A 16,802-nucleotide genomic window follows, 5' to 3' on the forward strand; every position below is an offset into this window, starting at 1 on the left:
TTTACTCTCCATTACATGTGGAAGAATTAGGAGCTATAATGATAAGTGCAACTACTCGATATTCAGCACTTTCTAACAAAATCCCTCTGTCATTATCTTCGTTATGGAATGGGCCAGAAATATCATCAAATTTGTTCCTTCAAGGTCTGGGCAATATTTTAATCTCATGAAATCAATAATAAGAAGACATCGTCGTTTTTATTAACGTTAGCTGATATTAAGAATTTTTAATTTATATCAGGTTATTTTACTTCCTGATATAAAATATGAACTATAATGTTAATTTATGTTTTTTTTAAAACGTAATTGTCCTTTATCTATCTTTATGTATTTACACTGTTTGTATTGTAGAATATAAAAAAATTATTTTAACAAAAAAAAAACTTGAATGGAGATCGATTTTGTATAACTCTAAATTGTATTCTTGGCATGCTCAGCTCAGACTGTTTTTTTGAACTCCATATCTCAGACTTGGACAACAATAAAAAGAGTTATAAACACTTTTTAAAAATAAAAAGAATTATATGGCTTGGGGATCCTTTCTTTGATTCTAAATCTACAATGGATATCATAAGACATAAATTTTCCAGTGGATAACTTTCCAAGGAAAATCCTATGAATTTAGAAATGGAATCGGTAAATTGCAATATAATTACCCTGTATGCCCTGAACCTGAATTTTTGACTAATGATACATCCTAAAGCAAAGCAATGCTTGGAAGGTAAATTGATATCAGGAGAGTTTGATACTTTTTAGAATTAAAGTATAAGACAAATTACATTCAAAGAGGCATCTTTAGGATTTTTGTGGTGAGGAAGAGCGTTGCACAGAAACTTCAGAGATTATGTCATTATTTTCATCTACATGTACCTATTGTTTCCTATACTAATTTGGCATAGTACTGGTACACTGAAGAACACTATATTCAAGTATCTTCTAACTTTTTTATCAACATTTGTTTAAAGAATTATTTTATAATTCAAGAACTTAAAAGCTATTTTAATATTTGTTATTTTAAAGACAATTTTTAGAATAATAGTTTAGACTTTGATTTTGGGTTATTAAAAATTTATTTACTAATACAAAATATGTTTCACTGTATTTCCAGACACTCATTATCATCTTTCTTTCTCCATAAAAGGGAAAAAATAACATAAGATTAAAACGTAAGCTCAAGGTAAGATTTATGCCATGAAAAAGATCAGACCACTATGTAGGAACAGGGATGGTGAATAAATAAATGGATGTTAAAAAATTATCATTTTTGATAAGGTTATTAAAGATAAAGTTAGGCAATTAAAAAATATATGTATATAAACCTCATTTCTTATCTTAACTCTCTCAATTCGGTCGCTTCTCTGCTTGGTTTAATATCTCCTTATTGAAAGTGTTTAACTATTAGTTATTATAATTTTTGTTTTTACAAAAATTGAAGGATTGCTATACTACTAGAGTAAAAAAAAAAAAGAATTCTCAACCTAGCACAAAAATGATGCACCCATGTGCATGAGTACATAGATATGAACAATTATAATTCTCATATATACATATAAAAGTTTCAAATTTCAACATTATTGAAACCATGGTTGTTTACGAATCCATTTTAATTTGAAACCAGCATCGGATCTAACACGTATTGATGCGGATTCTGCAGCACGGACTGTTTCCTTCACAGCTTGATTTAATTTTTGTGCATTGAAAACAAGGATGTCCATTGCTTGTTGATCCTCCTCAGAGTCCATTTTTGCTCCCATCATTGTGGCTTTTACCGTACTTAGAACTCGAAGCTGCGTTCCCAGTGTTGGAATCTTTTCACAAACCTACGAAAAGAAGTTAAGATAACGCATCTTTGCTACAATACCTATTAAATTAAAAAATAATTACCTGAAGCAAATTGACTCGTATTTTCTTATCTGTGCAATGCTTTGCAAGTTCTTTTGCTAATTCTGTAATTTTTTCGGATTGATCTGCAAGTCCTTTGGCACAGGCGATCAATTCCTTTTTAGTTCCTTTTCCACCTTTTATTAGTTCAGATAAATGTGCCATCAAGTACGCTATTTTCTTAGCAGCTGCAATTATTTCATTGTCTGAGTGATCCCACTATAGAGATAAATTAAGTTAGAAATGAGATAAATAAATTCCTTGCTTCTTAATAATCATATATTTGAGTATTATGTTAAACAAAAAGGATTTTGATTTTTTCCATGTTTGGCTTCTTTGCAAAATCATTTTTGTTTTTGGTACAATAAATTAATAATTTATTAAATTGGTTGTAATAAATTCACAAGTAATATGACTAAGTAAGAAACAAACAATCAAAATGTATATATTATTTTAATAATCAAGTGACTACAATTTAAATATATCTAAATTGACTATTGCTTTGTCAATAAATATATTCATTAAAAAATAAATATTGAGTTGTTTTATAGTTAAACATAAGTTTTCCAATTTTATACAAGTCAAAGTTATGTATGACTTAGGGCCCAACCGATTTGTATTTTTAGACTTGACTATTATTTGGCGATAAAAACACAGATTAACAATGATTCCGTCAGTTTTTTTATAAGTAACCTTCTAATTTCCTAAAAATAGTCAAATAAAGAGCAATATATGACTATTTCGGTATGTGTATAATTATACTAATCATCATTGCAAAGCAGATTGTACCAATAAAATGTTCTTTCAATAAATAATAATTTTTTGAATTTGTTATTATTTTATGGATAGCCCCACATAGAAATATGTTCAACTATTTTGTTTTAGACAATAAGTAATCATTAATTTGCAATAAATTATTAATAATGTTATAGTTAAAATGGCGTAAGTGACTATTGGTTGTAATTATTTTTGCCGAAGGACATTTTGCCCAAGGGCTAATTTTCCAAACAGATATTTCACCAAAGGACCATTTAGAAATTTGACCAAAAAATGATATTTAGTATATGCTGTTACATATTTTAATTCAATTGAAAATGATATTATGATAATAATTTGTTGTAAATACGTATGTCATATAGGTAAACTAATAAGCGTTCTTTTACCTTATAATATCTTTTTTTAAATTATATTCTTTCATGATCATTGTATAAACATAACATAGTAAATTTGTTTCTAATATAGTTCGAATCTTCACGTGAAATTCTTGTGGGCCTTCCTATAGAGTTGATCCTAACCATACGTACATTCATTAACTAAATTAGATAATTACAATAAGTCCTGAATAAAAACTTTTGGAGCCGTTTTTTAAGTAATTAAATATGAATATAAATTTTTGAATGATGTCAAACTAAGTTATTAATGGGTATACGTTCAGAATTTTTTTTTCTGTAAAATAAGACTAATTAATTTACTTAGGTATACGACATACATTTATTGTATTCAAACAATACCTATATAATATACTATCATTTTAAAACATACAGAAACACAAATATTCCTATATCAGTGTGGTAAATACAAGGCTATGCCCTTATCGGTCTAGCGGTTCCACTTATTGAACCACTCGAATCGGAACCGAAAAATTCGAACTGAGACACCAATATATTGCTTATCGATCTCGATTCTTGTGTTTTTGTTCCCATATATTATAAATAAAGAAAATAAAAATATTATACTATTTTAAATAATAAAATAGTTATTATTAATATGTCAATTTTTGAGTTCTTTGTGTACAACTGGAGGGTTTTCCAATAACTTTTTTAGATTCTCCAGGGTGATACTGTTGTATCTGAGTTCCCAATAACTAAGGGCTTCTTATGGATCTGGAAAATTGGTTTTAGGCACCAGACGGTGTAACTAAAAGAGGGAAGGGGTGGGTAGATTATGATTACAGGTCTGCTACTAAGCTTGTATGGGTCCTATAATATGATAACTATATTATTTCTTAAGCCACAGTTTCCCAAACTTTACTATACCAAGGCTTATTCATTTTTAACTGAGGCCCCATTTATACAAAACATGTGTACTATGTATGTGCAGTCTGAAATCAATCCTCAATTCTCCATCTTCCTGTGCCCCCCTCCCTAGCCTCAACTCACGACAACCAGATTGAAAACCCTTGTCTTTAGCACCTTTAGTTTTAGGGGTTCCTGCAGGAATTTGGGACAATACGCACTCTGCGTATTGTTCTAGGGACCTTGTTACCAAACTGAGTCTGTATAAAAAAGAACCAAGACCGAAACCGTTAAAATGAAGGAACCGACACCGGAACTGATAGAATCGCGGAGCCTGAACCAGGCACAACCTTGGTTAAATATCATTTCTTGGTGAAATGGTCATTTGGCAAAATGCCCACTAGACAAATTTTTTGTTCGGCAAAATGTCTTAGAGCTATTAAAAGGTACTTAAAATGCCATTGATTTTATCAGGTCAAAGAGCATGCTTAGTGCAGTCCGCATAGGGGTTCAGTGGTTAAATAACGATTTTTTAAATTTAATTCTATTTTTGAAAAAATGATGATGATTTGGTTATTGTAATTTTTCCAATTTGTTCTAACATTTATAGGAAATAAATTATCGACAATGATCGATAACTTCAGCCAATAACCAATTTATCTAAAATCTGCCCATTTAATAACCTCTAAAAGTAGTATAAATGCAAACCTGTTTGATTTCTTGATATAATCCATGTGCAGCCAAATGAATAGGTTGATTTCCAGCTGGCTCATTGCTAAACAACCCTTCTTCATCATCAGTGTCACAGCCATGAGGTATTGGTAGTCGAGGTGGAGCCCTTGAAAAGGTTCTTGGATCTGGAGGAGGAGGTCGTGGGGGAGGGACATCCTCTTCTTCAGGGACCATGTTTGACGAAAAATGGTTATTAGGAATTTGCGAAGAATGATCGATGTTATCATTAAATTCATCAAAGATCCTTGATACACCTGCTATTGCTTCAAGGAATTTAGCAGTGGCAGATCTCCAAGCAGCTACAAAGCCTCTATCCAAGGCAGATAAATTTGTTGCAATGACACGTGAGTTCTCCAAAAAGGGACCAAGAGATTCTTTTAAACGATCTCCAGAAGATTGAACCCGTGAATGAAGTTTTGGATCCTCGGAATTTTCTGCTTCACGGCTCAATGTTAAAAGTAGACGGTTTGACAGTCGGGCAGCAGCTGCAGCATTGTCAATAATGACCTTTGAAGAGCCTTTATCGCGATGAATGATGATAGACTCACAATTCTAGGAAAATATATAATTCTTGTGTATTATTGAAATAATATGATGAAGCAAAATAGTTTTGAAAGTTATCTTAAGTTTTATAAATTGATTTTTCCACAGTTACAATGGTAATTTAATGGTCCGTTATACTATTTCTTAGATTTTTTTGTTAACACATAAAAAAGTTATTATATATAAATAAAAATGTTGAAACTATATAGTATCAAAATATTGCTTAATCTACAAACAAAGATTACCTGAATTGCTCGTCTGATAAATTCTTCTGTTCTTCTTAAAAATATATTTAAATTCACGGTTTCATCGCATATATCTCGAATATTTTGTATTCCCTCTGCAAACTGATTCGTCAAATTTTCAAAGTTCTCTTCTGCAGCTCTGTTATCCGGATAGTTAATTTTAATAGTTCCCGCATTTATTATTTGAGGAGTAAGGTTTTGAATTTGATGTCCTAAATAGCGAAGATGCTCAGCACGACGTTTATCCTGAGTTTCATTATCAAAATAAGACACAATATTCGCAGTTTTTGACAAACGATTTGCAAAAATTTTGAGTGACTGACCTCTAGATAATTCAATAAATACAAAGAGAAGAAATATAAGCATTTATTTTTTATTTTTTACATGTTATAACAAATAGATCAATACTCATATCTTATTATTTCAAATAAAAACTTCTCAAATGCTTTTCATATTGCTATGGCTTATATATGTGCAGTGTGCACGCACATCAAATACATGAATTGTATGAAATTTTAAATGTGTATCTACCACTCTGATAAAAAAAAGAAACAGCTAGTTTTTAATTTCGAATTAAATTCTGATTTGATTCGCAAATTTATTATTATACTGTGTTGCTACAAATGTCCCAAACGTTTCTTCTATATCATCCATCTTGTATTACGTATTAGTTTGTTTTTTATAGATATAAATAGTATCGTGTGTCTGTTTTTTTAGAATTGATTATATGAAGAATGAACTTCATATTCCTCAGCTGTTGTCATTATTATTAAACTCTTAAGGAATGAGCTTCCTTTCCAACTACATTCAATTATATTCAAAACCTGATTGAACATCCGAGTGTGCTCATAAAAACCGAGAGTAACTTTAAAGATTTGTTGTGGAAGTTATAATTGTAAGTCGTTGTTGGACACAAAGTAGAACTCAGGATCTACTTCGGATTAATTCTTGACAATGTCCTTGGATATTTTTTTCACCCCCTCCTCCCTTGTCACAACTGATTGTAGGGCATCTAATAAAACACCATGACAGCTGAGCTGGCCTCCTCCATGTGGTCAGGGTTACCACGTTGATTTTCGGTTTCTTTTTTAACATGACCAAAATACACACGATTTTCATCACAACATATAAAGATTGAACGTCTTTTGTTGAGCTCTGTAATTTTCTACAATCACGGGGTTATCTCGCCAAAACAAAAAAAAACATTTCGAAAGATTGTTTAAACTTCTAACATTGTTATTTTTTTTTTAAATACTAAATTTTGAAGAATACAAAATCTTTCAAAAGTTTTGAAATTTTTTTCTCCGAAATTAATACTTTCTTTTAAATTTTTTGCAATATTATAGAAAATTGCATAGATCACAAAAAGATGTCTAATTTTCGTATTTGTTAAAAAAAAAAAAATAACAATATAAACGTTGTGGACATGGTTATCACATTTAGTGTTGTGTTGGTCCTTGTTTAGGAATGAAGACAGTCCAGTTTATTCTTTGTTCGATCCACTTCAGTCTGTGTTCGGTCCAGTTGAACCCTAAAACTTAAAAATTTCGGTCCTTGATGACGTCACTCAACTACATTTATTCTTTGTTTAATTAGTTTTAGTACTCACAGTCCATAGGAGCGGCCCCAAGGACTGATAGGACTGGTTCTAAAACTGGACTGGACCGAATAAGTAAGTAATGAGGCAACACTACCAACATAAAAAATAAATTTTAGAATCAAAAGAGAATTGAAATGGCTGAAAATTAGAAAATAACTGTTTCTTTTTGATCAGCCCTCGTTTATGGATGACAAAACTTTGATAAAAAATGGAAAAACAAAAGTGGAAATCTTTCAACTGGACTTGTACCTTTAAGGCAAATATTTTGGATATAACACTTTTTAGTAATAAATTAATTGTACAAAAGTATCATAGTGTGTTAAAGAAATTATTGTCGTATCCAGTAACTTCTCTGTATAGAGGGTTTTGTCATGATGTAAACATTTTGGAAATCGGCCATCTTAGAGGCATAATCAACATATTTTATATGTAGAAATATAACCTTTTTCTCCTTTTAGATGAAGGAAAATGGGTGAATCATTGTTATACATATATTTGGATGAGATAATAGGACCCTATAAGGTTGAGGACATAAACTTTTAGCGTAAATAATAAATGCTTGTCGAATACTTCCAAATGAGCACTTTGCTCCAAAAAATCAAAAACATATTTGATGATGATTCATACAGCAATGCAATGTAACTATTGCAATGATTAAGATTCCCTTCATTAATTTTCGTCTCTGACTCTATAGTTCTCAAGATAAGGTTATCATTACACAAAAAACTAACACTGCACAAAAATCGCAAGTCCCTACAAGTAGGCAAATTGAAAATATTTGCTTAAGATAGCGAACCACAAACTACACTGTATATTTTTGTGTTAGCTATGTAATGTTTATTTGGCGATTGCCATGAATTTTGTTACAACGGTTCTAATAGTGGTTGGAGCCAACTATTGACACATCTTCATAATTAAATGACTCAATAATGATTAATTAATTAACAATTATTCATAGGAATTCGTAACAAATAATTTGGCATTTTATCTTTCAAAAAATGAATGGAAATCAGAATTACATTGTCATAATATGTTTATTATTTTTTTCGATAAAGTGGCAATTCGGAAAAATGTCAATTCGACAATGTGTCAGTTTGGCAAATTGGTCTTTTGGTAATGTGTCTGTTCGGCAAAAAAAGTTTATGGAAAAGTGTTTGCACACGACCAAAAATATATATTTGCAAAAAAAAAATTCAATATTTCTTAAACATTTTCACTGCCCTTTAGTTTGGTTTTATTGAAATATCGTTGTTTTTTTTTGTGGGATAATGTCGGTCCCTATGTTATAATTTTTTCTATTTACCTCCGCCAACATATTTTAACAGAGTTTATCTTTTTGTCCATTTTTGATTCTTAGTAACCCAGATTACGCCAAAATCTACGGATTGATTTTCTTCAAACTAGATACGAAGATTATATAGTGTAACAGAAAGAGACCATTAAACTTTCAGTGGCTAAGGTCAAAGGTCAAGATAGCACGAAACGTAAAAAGAACATACTTCACCATGATTTTCGAAAAAAAATGATATATATAACTCAATTTGATTTTAAGCGGAGGTTTTGCCCACAATCAAGAGTCCATTTTCGTTCATTTTTAAAACCTCTGGATGAATACTTCTTAATATTCTTTATATACGAAAAGATTATACCTGTATCGTCAACCAGGGTATGGTTTTAGAATTTAGGCTTTTCTAGTAAACCAAGTATATAATATGTATGTCTAAAAATAAATAGTACATTAAATAATCAGCCTATTTGTCTCCTGTTAATTTGAATGGATAAACTTGTTGCATACAAAGTTTTAAAAGTACACCAAATGAATGGATTTGAGTACAACAACTGTTTATAACTACGTATGCCAGCAGTACAACTCATTTTTAGATCTAAAGCAGAGGTGAAAATATTAAAGTCCGAGTCCAGTCTTGTTTTATGATTTCGAGGTCAGATCTGAGGCTGTGTGTAGAATTAAGACTGGGTCATAAATCGAAAAGGTTGCTAGTGAAATGGATATACCATACATAACTGTTCGGAAGGGGTGGATGAGGTCCAATAAAAGGGATATCCTGAGAGACAAGATTGCAAAGGGACATATGAAATTTCTTAGCATTATTCCAAATTTTTGAGAAAAAGGCGTCAAAGTTGCAGAAAGTTGGCTCATCGTTTATCAGAGATTGCGAAACGTGCTCCGAGGACACTATTAACAGATATTTAATCACAACTCATGGTTGCATGTCCTTAAAAAGAAAAAAAAAAGAATCCCAGATTCACTAAAAAAACATTCAAATTGCCCATGCAACTCTCTCCTGAAGACTGGAAAAATGTTATTTTTAGTAATGAGTTACTTTCCCTCCCCTTTTTTTGGATCCCAAACAAGCAGGTAGATTGAATTTGGGCAAGAGATTGTGAAAATGTTATGCCCGTTGGGACTTCCAGCAATTTCAAGAAATCCTGGTCTGGGGAGTAATGTCCACTTCTGGGCTTTTGACCCTCTCATAATGCATCAAAGCTTTCGCCTGACAGCTCATAGCTATGTATTAAATATATCGGAAGGTCATCTTGAACCAATTTTGGCGAGAACAAAATGTACTGGTCCAATTTAATCAAGAAAACTGGTTCACAAGACATTTGATGTGAGAATCCAACTCTATAGTGCTCCTGTACACATTACTGCCATGACTGAGTCCTGCCTCAAAAACCGAAATCTTCAGTTTTGGGATAGGGGATGTGGCCAGGCAACAGCACAGATATAAATCCAATTTAAAATATTCGTCAATTTTGAAAGACAGTCTCCCTTCTGCTCTTCGAAATTTGAAAGAGTTAGAGAAAATTCTGAAGTGAGAGTGGAACAACATTCCTATGGAGGCTCTTCAAAGTATCATTTATTCTATGCCTGCTCTTGTAGATGCTATATTTAGCTGAAGAGGTTCATAGATTGTAACCTGAATATATGTTTTTTTGCACTGAATCATTTGAATTTATTCAATGTACCATTTGATTTGAGACATAGAATATAATGTCTATTAGGAAGATCAGAAAGAGTTCTATTGTTTAATTTTATTTTCACAACTTAATTTATGTAAAAAATTAAAACTTACTCAGAGCCGTTTACTTTTTTTCTTTTAATGTTCTTTAAATTGGTTAGATGGAGCTACACTGATTAAGTATAAGTAAACTTTATAGTATTACAATTACTCCATCTAACTTAGGAATCTTTTTGTGAAATCCATATACATACATAAAGTATTATATAATTCTTTCTATAGGAATCACCTGGGATCGAACGCACATTGAGTTCAAGAGAATAATATCTCCCGAGCGCTTTGTCACTGCAAGAGTTTTATTGTTTAATTTTATTTTCACAACTTAATTTATTTAAAAAGTTAAAACTTACTCAGAGCCCTTTACTTTAAGGGAATTATGCATGACAGTTGGATGGTGCTCCCTTGTACAGTGCAGCAAAGTTAAAAATATGTGTACTCAATATTGCTCCCCCTCCTTTTGACCACTTTCATCATCTAAACTCAACAATTTGAATTATTTCTAGGTGGGTGCATTGAGTCAAAGACCAATGCAGCATATTATCCAAATATGAAATCCTCAAGGCTGATATTATATAGGAAATGTTGAATTATCTTAAAGATGTGATCAAAGAGAAAATTTCATAAAACAATATCAATTTCAATGTTAATAAAGATACATTGTGATAGAGGAGATTTGCTCAGCGTTGCCCCAAACATTAAAAAAATCAAGTTGAATGATGAACTCTTCTGCTCTATAAAAAAACAAAAGAACCATCTCGCTGCATGTTGGTATATATCTTAGCACACTTTTTTTAAAGGAGATTCAAGCAAGCTCTTATCGTTGGGAGCAACAATGCGTTCGGTTAACGATAAGTGTAGCCTCAGATACCCATTCTACGAAAAAGGCGCTCATTATAGTTTCTGCGTTAGTGTCTTGTAAAGAATGGACTTCTATCCATTTTGTATTCCTATTCAAAACCGTTAGTAGGAATCGATATCCCTCTGATAGAGACAGTGGCTCAACGAAGTCGAAGTGGAGGGTACTTACTCCACAAGGATTCCAATTAATTGACGATGTTCAATAAGGTTTTGTGTGCACTGAGTGCTTGTTCTTGTTTTTGACAGGATAAACACTTACTGGTGCAAGACATGACGTCAGCCCTCAGAAATGGCCATGCAAATGACTTTACTATTTCACGGAGGGTCTACTGAAATCCACGATGTGAGAGCCCATGTGTGGTTTCAAAAATTGTTAAAGAAAATGTAACATTTATTTGAAATTTAATTTTTCATTTTTTTCAAAAAACTTTACTTTCATTTTTTTTTCAAAAAACATAACTTTTCAAATTTTTCTCGAAAAAATTTAATTTTTGAATTAAAAAAAATAATTTCTGAGGTTAGTTGTGAATTTTTGAATTTCTTTTTTCAAAAAGTTAATTTTATGTAATCAGCTGTGTATTTTAGAACTTTTTTATGAATAGTTGTGAATTTTTAAAATTTATTTAAAAAATAATAATAATATTTGAAATTTAATTTTGGAAATTTTTTTCCAAATTTTTAATTTTTTTCCAAAATAAAGTTGCCCCCCCCAAAAAAAAAAAAAAAAAAAAATAATACTAAAAAATATATATAATCCCTGCGGACGTTCCTGCGTATGAACATCTCCCACTTATTGTCTTCTTATCTCATTTTTTCATACTCATCGTTGAGTTAGTTAAATATTAGCAAAATTGCATACAAAATGCTTAAAAAACTCTACAGTTAATTCTTCAAATTTTGTTTGTAGCTCAGAAACTAATAAGAAATTCAACTGAGGAAGTATTTCACATTTGGATAGTTTACATAGAAGGGAGAGTAAAAATATTAGATATTACAAGCAGTCTTTGTGGCGGATAAATACACCCAGTGAAGTAAGGGAAGAATCAAACCTAACCATAATTCATATTAAAATATTAAACATTCTAGATATTTTTAAACTTTCACAGGGTCTTCTTAAATAATACACGTTATTTTCTTTTTGCAAACTACACTGATTTAAACTATATTACCTGTAATAAGATAGAGTTCTTAGTTTGCAAAAATAAATTGTATGCATGTGTATGCTAAATATTTATAGTTACTCGGATACATCTACCAAAAAGTTATCTACAGTGTGTCTCAACAAATTGTAAATAAAACTTTCGAAATGTTTCATTGACTTACTCAGTAATTTACTATAATATAGAGAGTAGAGAAATAAAAACAAACAATTATTGCGAAAAAAATCAGATCATCAGAATGAAGACAACTGAGAAGGAGTCCAAACAATATCGTGTGATAGTATTTCTTGACGCGGGAATGAGTTATGACGAGATATCCCACATTCTCCTGTACTCCAAGGGTCTCATTACCAAGATTAAAATGCTGAAGGATAGCAATAAGGAGATAAAGTCTGGAAGTGATGGACAAACCTGGAAAAGGATAGCGGACTACCTGAACTTTTTGGTTTTCAAAGGGGGATCAAGATCGACGTGGACCTGTAGCTGGAAGTCATGGAGTAGGTAGTCTTTCCCTGGTTTAAGATCAACTACTCGAAGCGCAAGTATGTTTTCCCAAGGCAAAAAACCTCTCAAAAGTGACGTAAAGACAAATTGGTGAATTTTTGGGCTTGGTTAATGTGTTCTCTGTCCTCACCCGACTGAGCCCTCTTCACTATAGGAACTGGGACACCATCGAGAAGAAGTCGAGAAGAGCCCCTGCCATGTAGATGTCCTAAAGGGTACATAGAGAAGGAGTAGACTAACATGTTGGAGGAATACGTGAAGAAGACCTGCAAGGCCTTCATTCATAGGATCAAGGCCATCGTGAAGGCCAAGGGTGGTTACTTTAATACGTAAGTGTTAATGTAAAGTAAAATGAATTTATAAAATTTTTATTTTTACTTATACTTTATGATAATTTTGATATAGTTGAGCCTGGAAAAACTCGTTCACGATTTGTAGGGACACACTGTATGCAACAAATTTTCAGTTGACTCAATCTTTTAATCATTTGAAGATCTTTAAATTTACTTATAAACATTGTGATATAGGTATGTACATAGCACTTAAATAAAATATGATGACGTGATAATTTTTATTTGTATTTTTGAATCTTAAACCACCTTTTACATTTCTAGATCTATTTTTGGTACAACCCACATAAAAAAGATTACTGTATAAAAATAATATCAGATTCATTTTACGTACCTAATGTCAGCGTATTCCCTCTTACGATGTAAAGACTGATAGTTTGTCTCATTGACAGAGTCACAGTAGAGCTTGATAGGAGTTACAATATCAGCCATATCTTGAATGATTTGATCTATGACAGCTTCTTTAATTTTATTTTCCAGATCTGATAAGTATTTCCGTATAGTCATCGGATCTTTTCCAAAAGAGGATTTTAACTCATTGCACAAGGATAAAACGTCTGCCTGAACGTGTCCAGCATCAAATCCTTCGCCAATTTTTTCTCCCAGTTCAACTGCTCTTCGGAGTAATTTTAAATCAATTGGAGTAGATCGATCGTTTAATATTTTTTTGACTAATTCTTGAAAGGAAAGATCGGCTACACTTTTTCCTTTTAGAGGAAGGGGCGAATAAACTGATAAAATTGAATGGTTTTGATTGGTTGAAGTCGTTTGCTGAAAAGACAACATAACATTTTTGAAGGATTTCAATCATAATAATTAAATAATCCATATTATATATACAGCTAGCAATGGGTTACTCAGGCCAAGGAGGGAACAAGAAATCACATTGACAATCGTCAATGTGATTTTTTAAATTGTTTAGACTCCTTCGGCGAGGGATTTCATTATAATAAAGTACCTGTATAATATATGAAATGTATTATTATTATTGAAAAGTAATTGTGTTATAAACTTCAAATAACATATGCATGAAAAAATTTGTCTACATGAGAAATCAACTTTATCTTTGTCAAAAATTGTCAAATTGTAATAAATTTAGAAAAATCTATTATTCGTATAGTTATTTTTTAAACGCACGTCACTTATTGATTTGTAACTTAATCTAGTCTCTTTGAACACACAAAAATAAAAAAATAAAATAGGTTTTGATGATAGAATATGATTCCCCAGGAAATCGGTAACTTATTCTTAGCCTGACCAAGTTCAAAAGATTCCCCCTTGCAAATTTTCAGCCTCCTAGGCCCCAAGATGTGGGAACTCATAAAAGACACACACACAAACTTCATTTTATGAATAAAGCCAATTACCTGAATGCCTTCCTCCCCACTCACAGCAGAGTCTTCAAGAACTCTCACTATTTCTGCAATTTCTCCAGTCATTCGTCTTGCAAGATAATTTCTATTTTCTATCGCCTCTTCCGCTCCTTTTTTATTATCACTTCCATTGATTTGAATAAAAATTTTCATAGAGCAAATGAGAATGGGTGCTAATGTTTTAATTTGTTCGAGGTTTTGTGCCAAGGAGTCTCTATGATATGGATTTAACAAATCATTTCGTCTCCCATCTATATCTTTACAAATCTTGGCAAGACAAGGGCTCAAATCCTTTACATACTGAACCAAATCCTCCATTGTCTCAATCACTTCACTAATGGCCAAGTAGTCTAATATCCGTTTGCTATCTCTGCAAATCTTTCGGACCTATTTTTTGTGAAAAACAAAACATTTATGTTAATGTATATATATGTACATATAATTTAATTAAGTATTTCCAATTTTTAAATAATTAAGATATTTTGCAAAACACTTTTATATAAATTGCATGCAATATATTCGCTGTATTATATATTTCAACTTATAAACCAATTTCAGTTATTTTAAATTTAAAAAAAGTAGTTGGTATATTTATTAATATGATTCAGTAGATTTAAATTAAGAATACATCATGGTGATAATTTACAAAGATAAAAAAATACTGGTTACTTTGTTGTCATTATGTGGTTACTTCTTATTCCCTAATCAGTATTCTGAACGCTGATTGGTTGAATTGGATTGCTAAGTTGTGAAAACTTCTCAATTACTGTTTAATAATTATTGAATAATAATTTAATAGTTGGGAGTAATTGGCACAGAATTGGCTGACTACCAACTGTTTTTGGGGCTTTGCACCTGGATTTTTTTTTGGTGTACGGAAGGTTGCATGATACAATAGATGTAAGAACGTGACACATGCACATATAAGGTACATTAAACCTCGTCAAATTTGACTTTTTTCGTCAAGCATATGCAGACTGATGTTATTTTTATTCTCCAGAGTCTAAGAGAACTAAATACACAAATTACTCTGATTTTGGACCTTACATATACACGCCACCAGAAGGGTTTAGCTTTATTGTTGACATTTTTTAACAATCCTGCAAAATTCGAGATATTTTATCTCATATGTTACTCAAAAAATTATAATAGGCAGATTATATGCTCTGTGTCATAGGTAATTCAAATTGAGAAGTCACTTATCAGTTTCACACCTATTTCAGTCACATCATTGGTCCCTTTTACTGACCTAACATACTTATCTACTTTTCTGAAGCTGTTATTATAATCCCATGTGTCAGCAGAAGTAGTGAGCCGGTCACATTTCTCTCCAAGAGTATCAATTAGAAAGTGAAACTCTGGTCTTACCAGGTCGGCGAGAACCGTAGCTGCCTTGATGACAGGAAACACCGGCTTGCCCTTTCTGTAACTCGCAAGTTTCTCTATTTTTGATAGCTTTACTTCGAACTTCTCCTTTGCAGACTTCTTCATGCTGCCATGTGAACTAAACAGTTTAAATGTCACCAGTTTCTTGGTCAGATAGCAGAGGTGGTTGTTCTTTTTCTTGAGAGCAGAGGTTCCCAGTTTATAGTGATGCTCCTTGTATTTTAGTAAGTTATTCATAAGCAGGAAGTCATAATAGGTGCAGTAGATGTAATTGAAAAACCCCTTGCACAAGTAAAATATTTCTTGTGGAAGGCATATACAAGATCCAAAATAAAATTTATTTTTGTATTTAGTTACTTCAGACTTTGGAGAATGAAAATATTAGTTTACATACGTTTGATGAAAAAATCCAAAATTTGAAGATGTCTTACGCACACGTGAACTACTGATATGTACAGTAGACAATTTGTATTTTTTTATATGATTATTTTTTTGTAGCCGAATTATTTTGGCGGACATTTTTGTTTAAAAAAATCTATTGCAAAAATCTGTAAATAACAATTTCAAAATTATCATATGTTTATGGCAAAGCTTGTGCGATTACTTATAATATTATTGTTTTTAAAATGTAAACAAATAATAAAAGGATTATTTACTTTCAAAAAATAAAGTTACATAATTTAATTTAATATTTAATATAAATTTATCAAACTCAAAAAATTACATTGTTCACCAACCCATATTCTGTAGGTTATCGAGTGCCATTTATAATATGAAGGAAGTATTATAATATTTATATTTTACAACCTATACCATAAATTAATAAAAATAAAATTATTTCAATATTTTTTATTCAAATGTATAAAAACCCCACACAAAAAAAATCATTTAAAAAATAAGGAATAAAAGAGTAAAAGTTGGAGTTGAAAAAAGGCACAATAATTTTATGTAAGAAAATATTATATTTTATCAAAATTTGTTTTATCTATGTATTAAACACAAATGTCTCTGTGTGAGTTTGTGTTTGTTGGTTTGTCCAGGAATCACAACCCAAACCAACCAACAGATTTTACCGTAAAATTTTTTCATGTAGCTCTTTAAGGCTCTAAAAATG

The 16,802-nt window shown here is 31.3% G+C and overlaps 1 protein-coding gene across 7 annotated transcripts in view; it reads right to left on the reverse strand.

Moving 5' to 3' along the window:
* Nucleotides 1-1,051: 1,051 nt before the first annotated feature.
* The window catches only part of LOC121127585 (vinculin), a 65,743-nt gene continuing 49,992 nt past the window's right edge, over nt 1,052-16,802 (reverse strand). For all 7 annotated transcript variants that reach the window (XM_040722997.2, XM_040722998.2, XM_071893216.1 and 4 more), the window contains 6 exons: nt 14,297-14,689; nt 13,264-13,700; nt 5,417-5,741; nt 4,605-5,180; nt 1,885-2,100; nt 1,052-1,820 (listed from right to left, as the gene is read on the reverse strand). In XM_040722997.2, the coding sequence (XP_040578931.1) occupies nt 1,572-1,820; nt 1,885-2,100; nt 4,605-5,180; nt 5,417-5,741; nt 13,264-13,700; nt 14,297-14,689 (2,196 nt within the window). In that variant the 3' untranslated portion in view covers nt 1,052-1,571. The remainder of the gene's footprint in view (nt 1,821-1,884; nt 2,101-4,604; nt 5,181-5,416; nt 5,742-13,263; nt 13,701-14,296; nt 14,690-16,802) is intronic.

Source organism: Lepeophtheirus salmonis, chromosome 13, assembly GCF_016086655.4.
Source record: "Lepeophtheirus salmonis chromosome 13, UVic_Lsal_1.4, whole genome shotgun sequence".
Taxonomy (NCBI): domain Eukaryota; kingdom Metazoa; phylum Arthropoda; class Copepoda; order Siphonostomatoida; family Caligidae; genus Lepeophtheirus; species Lepeophtheirus salmonis.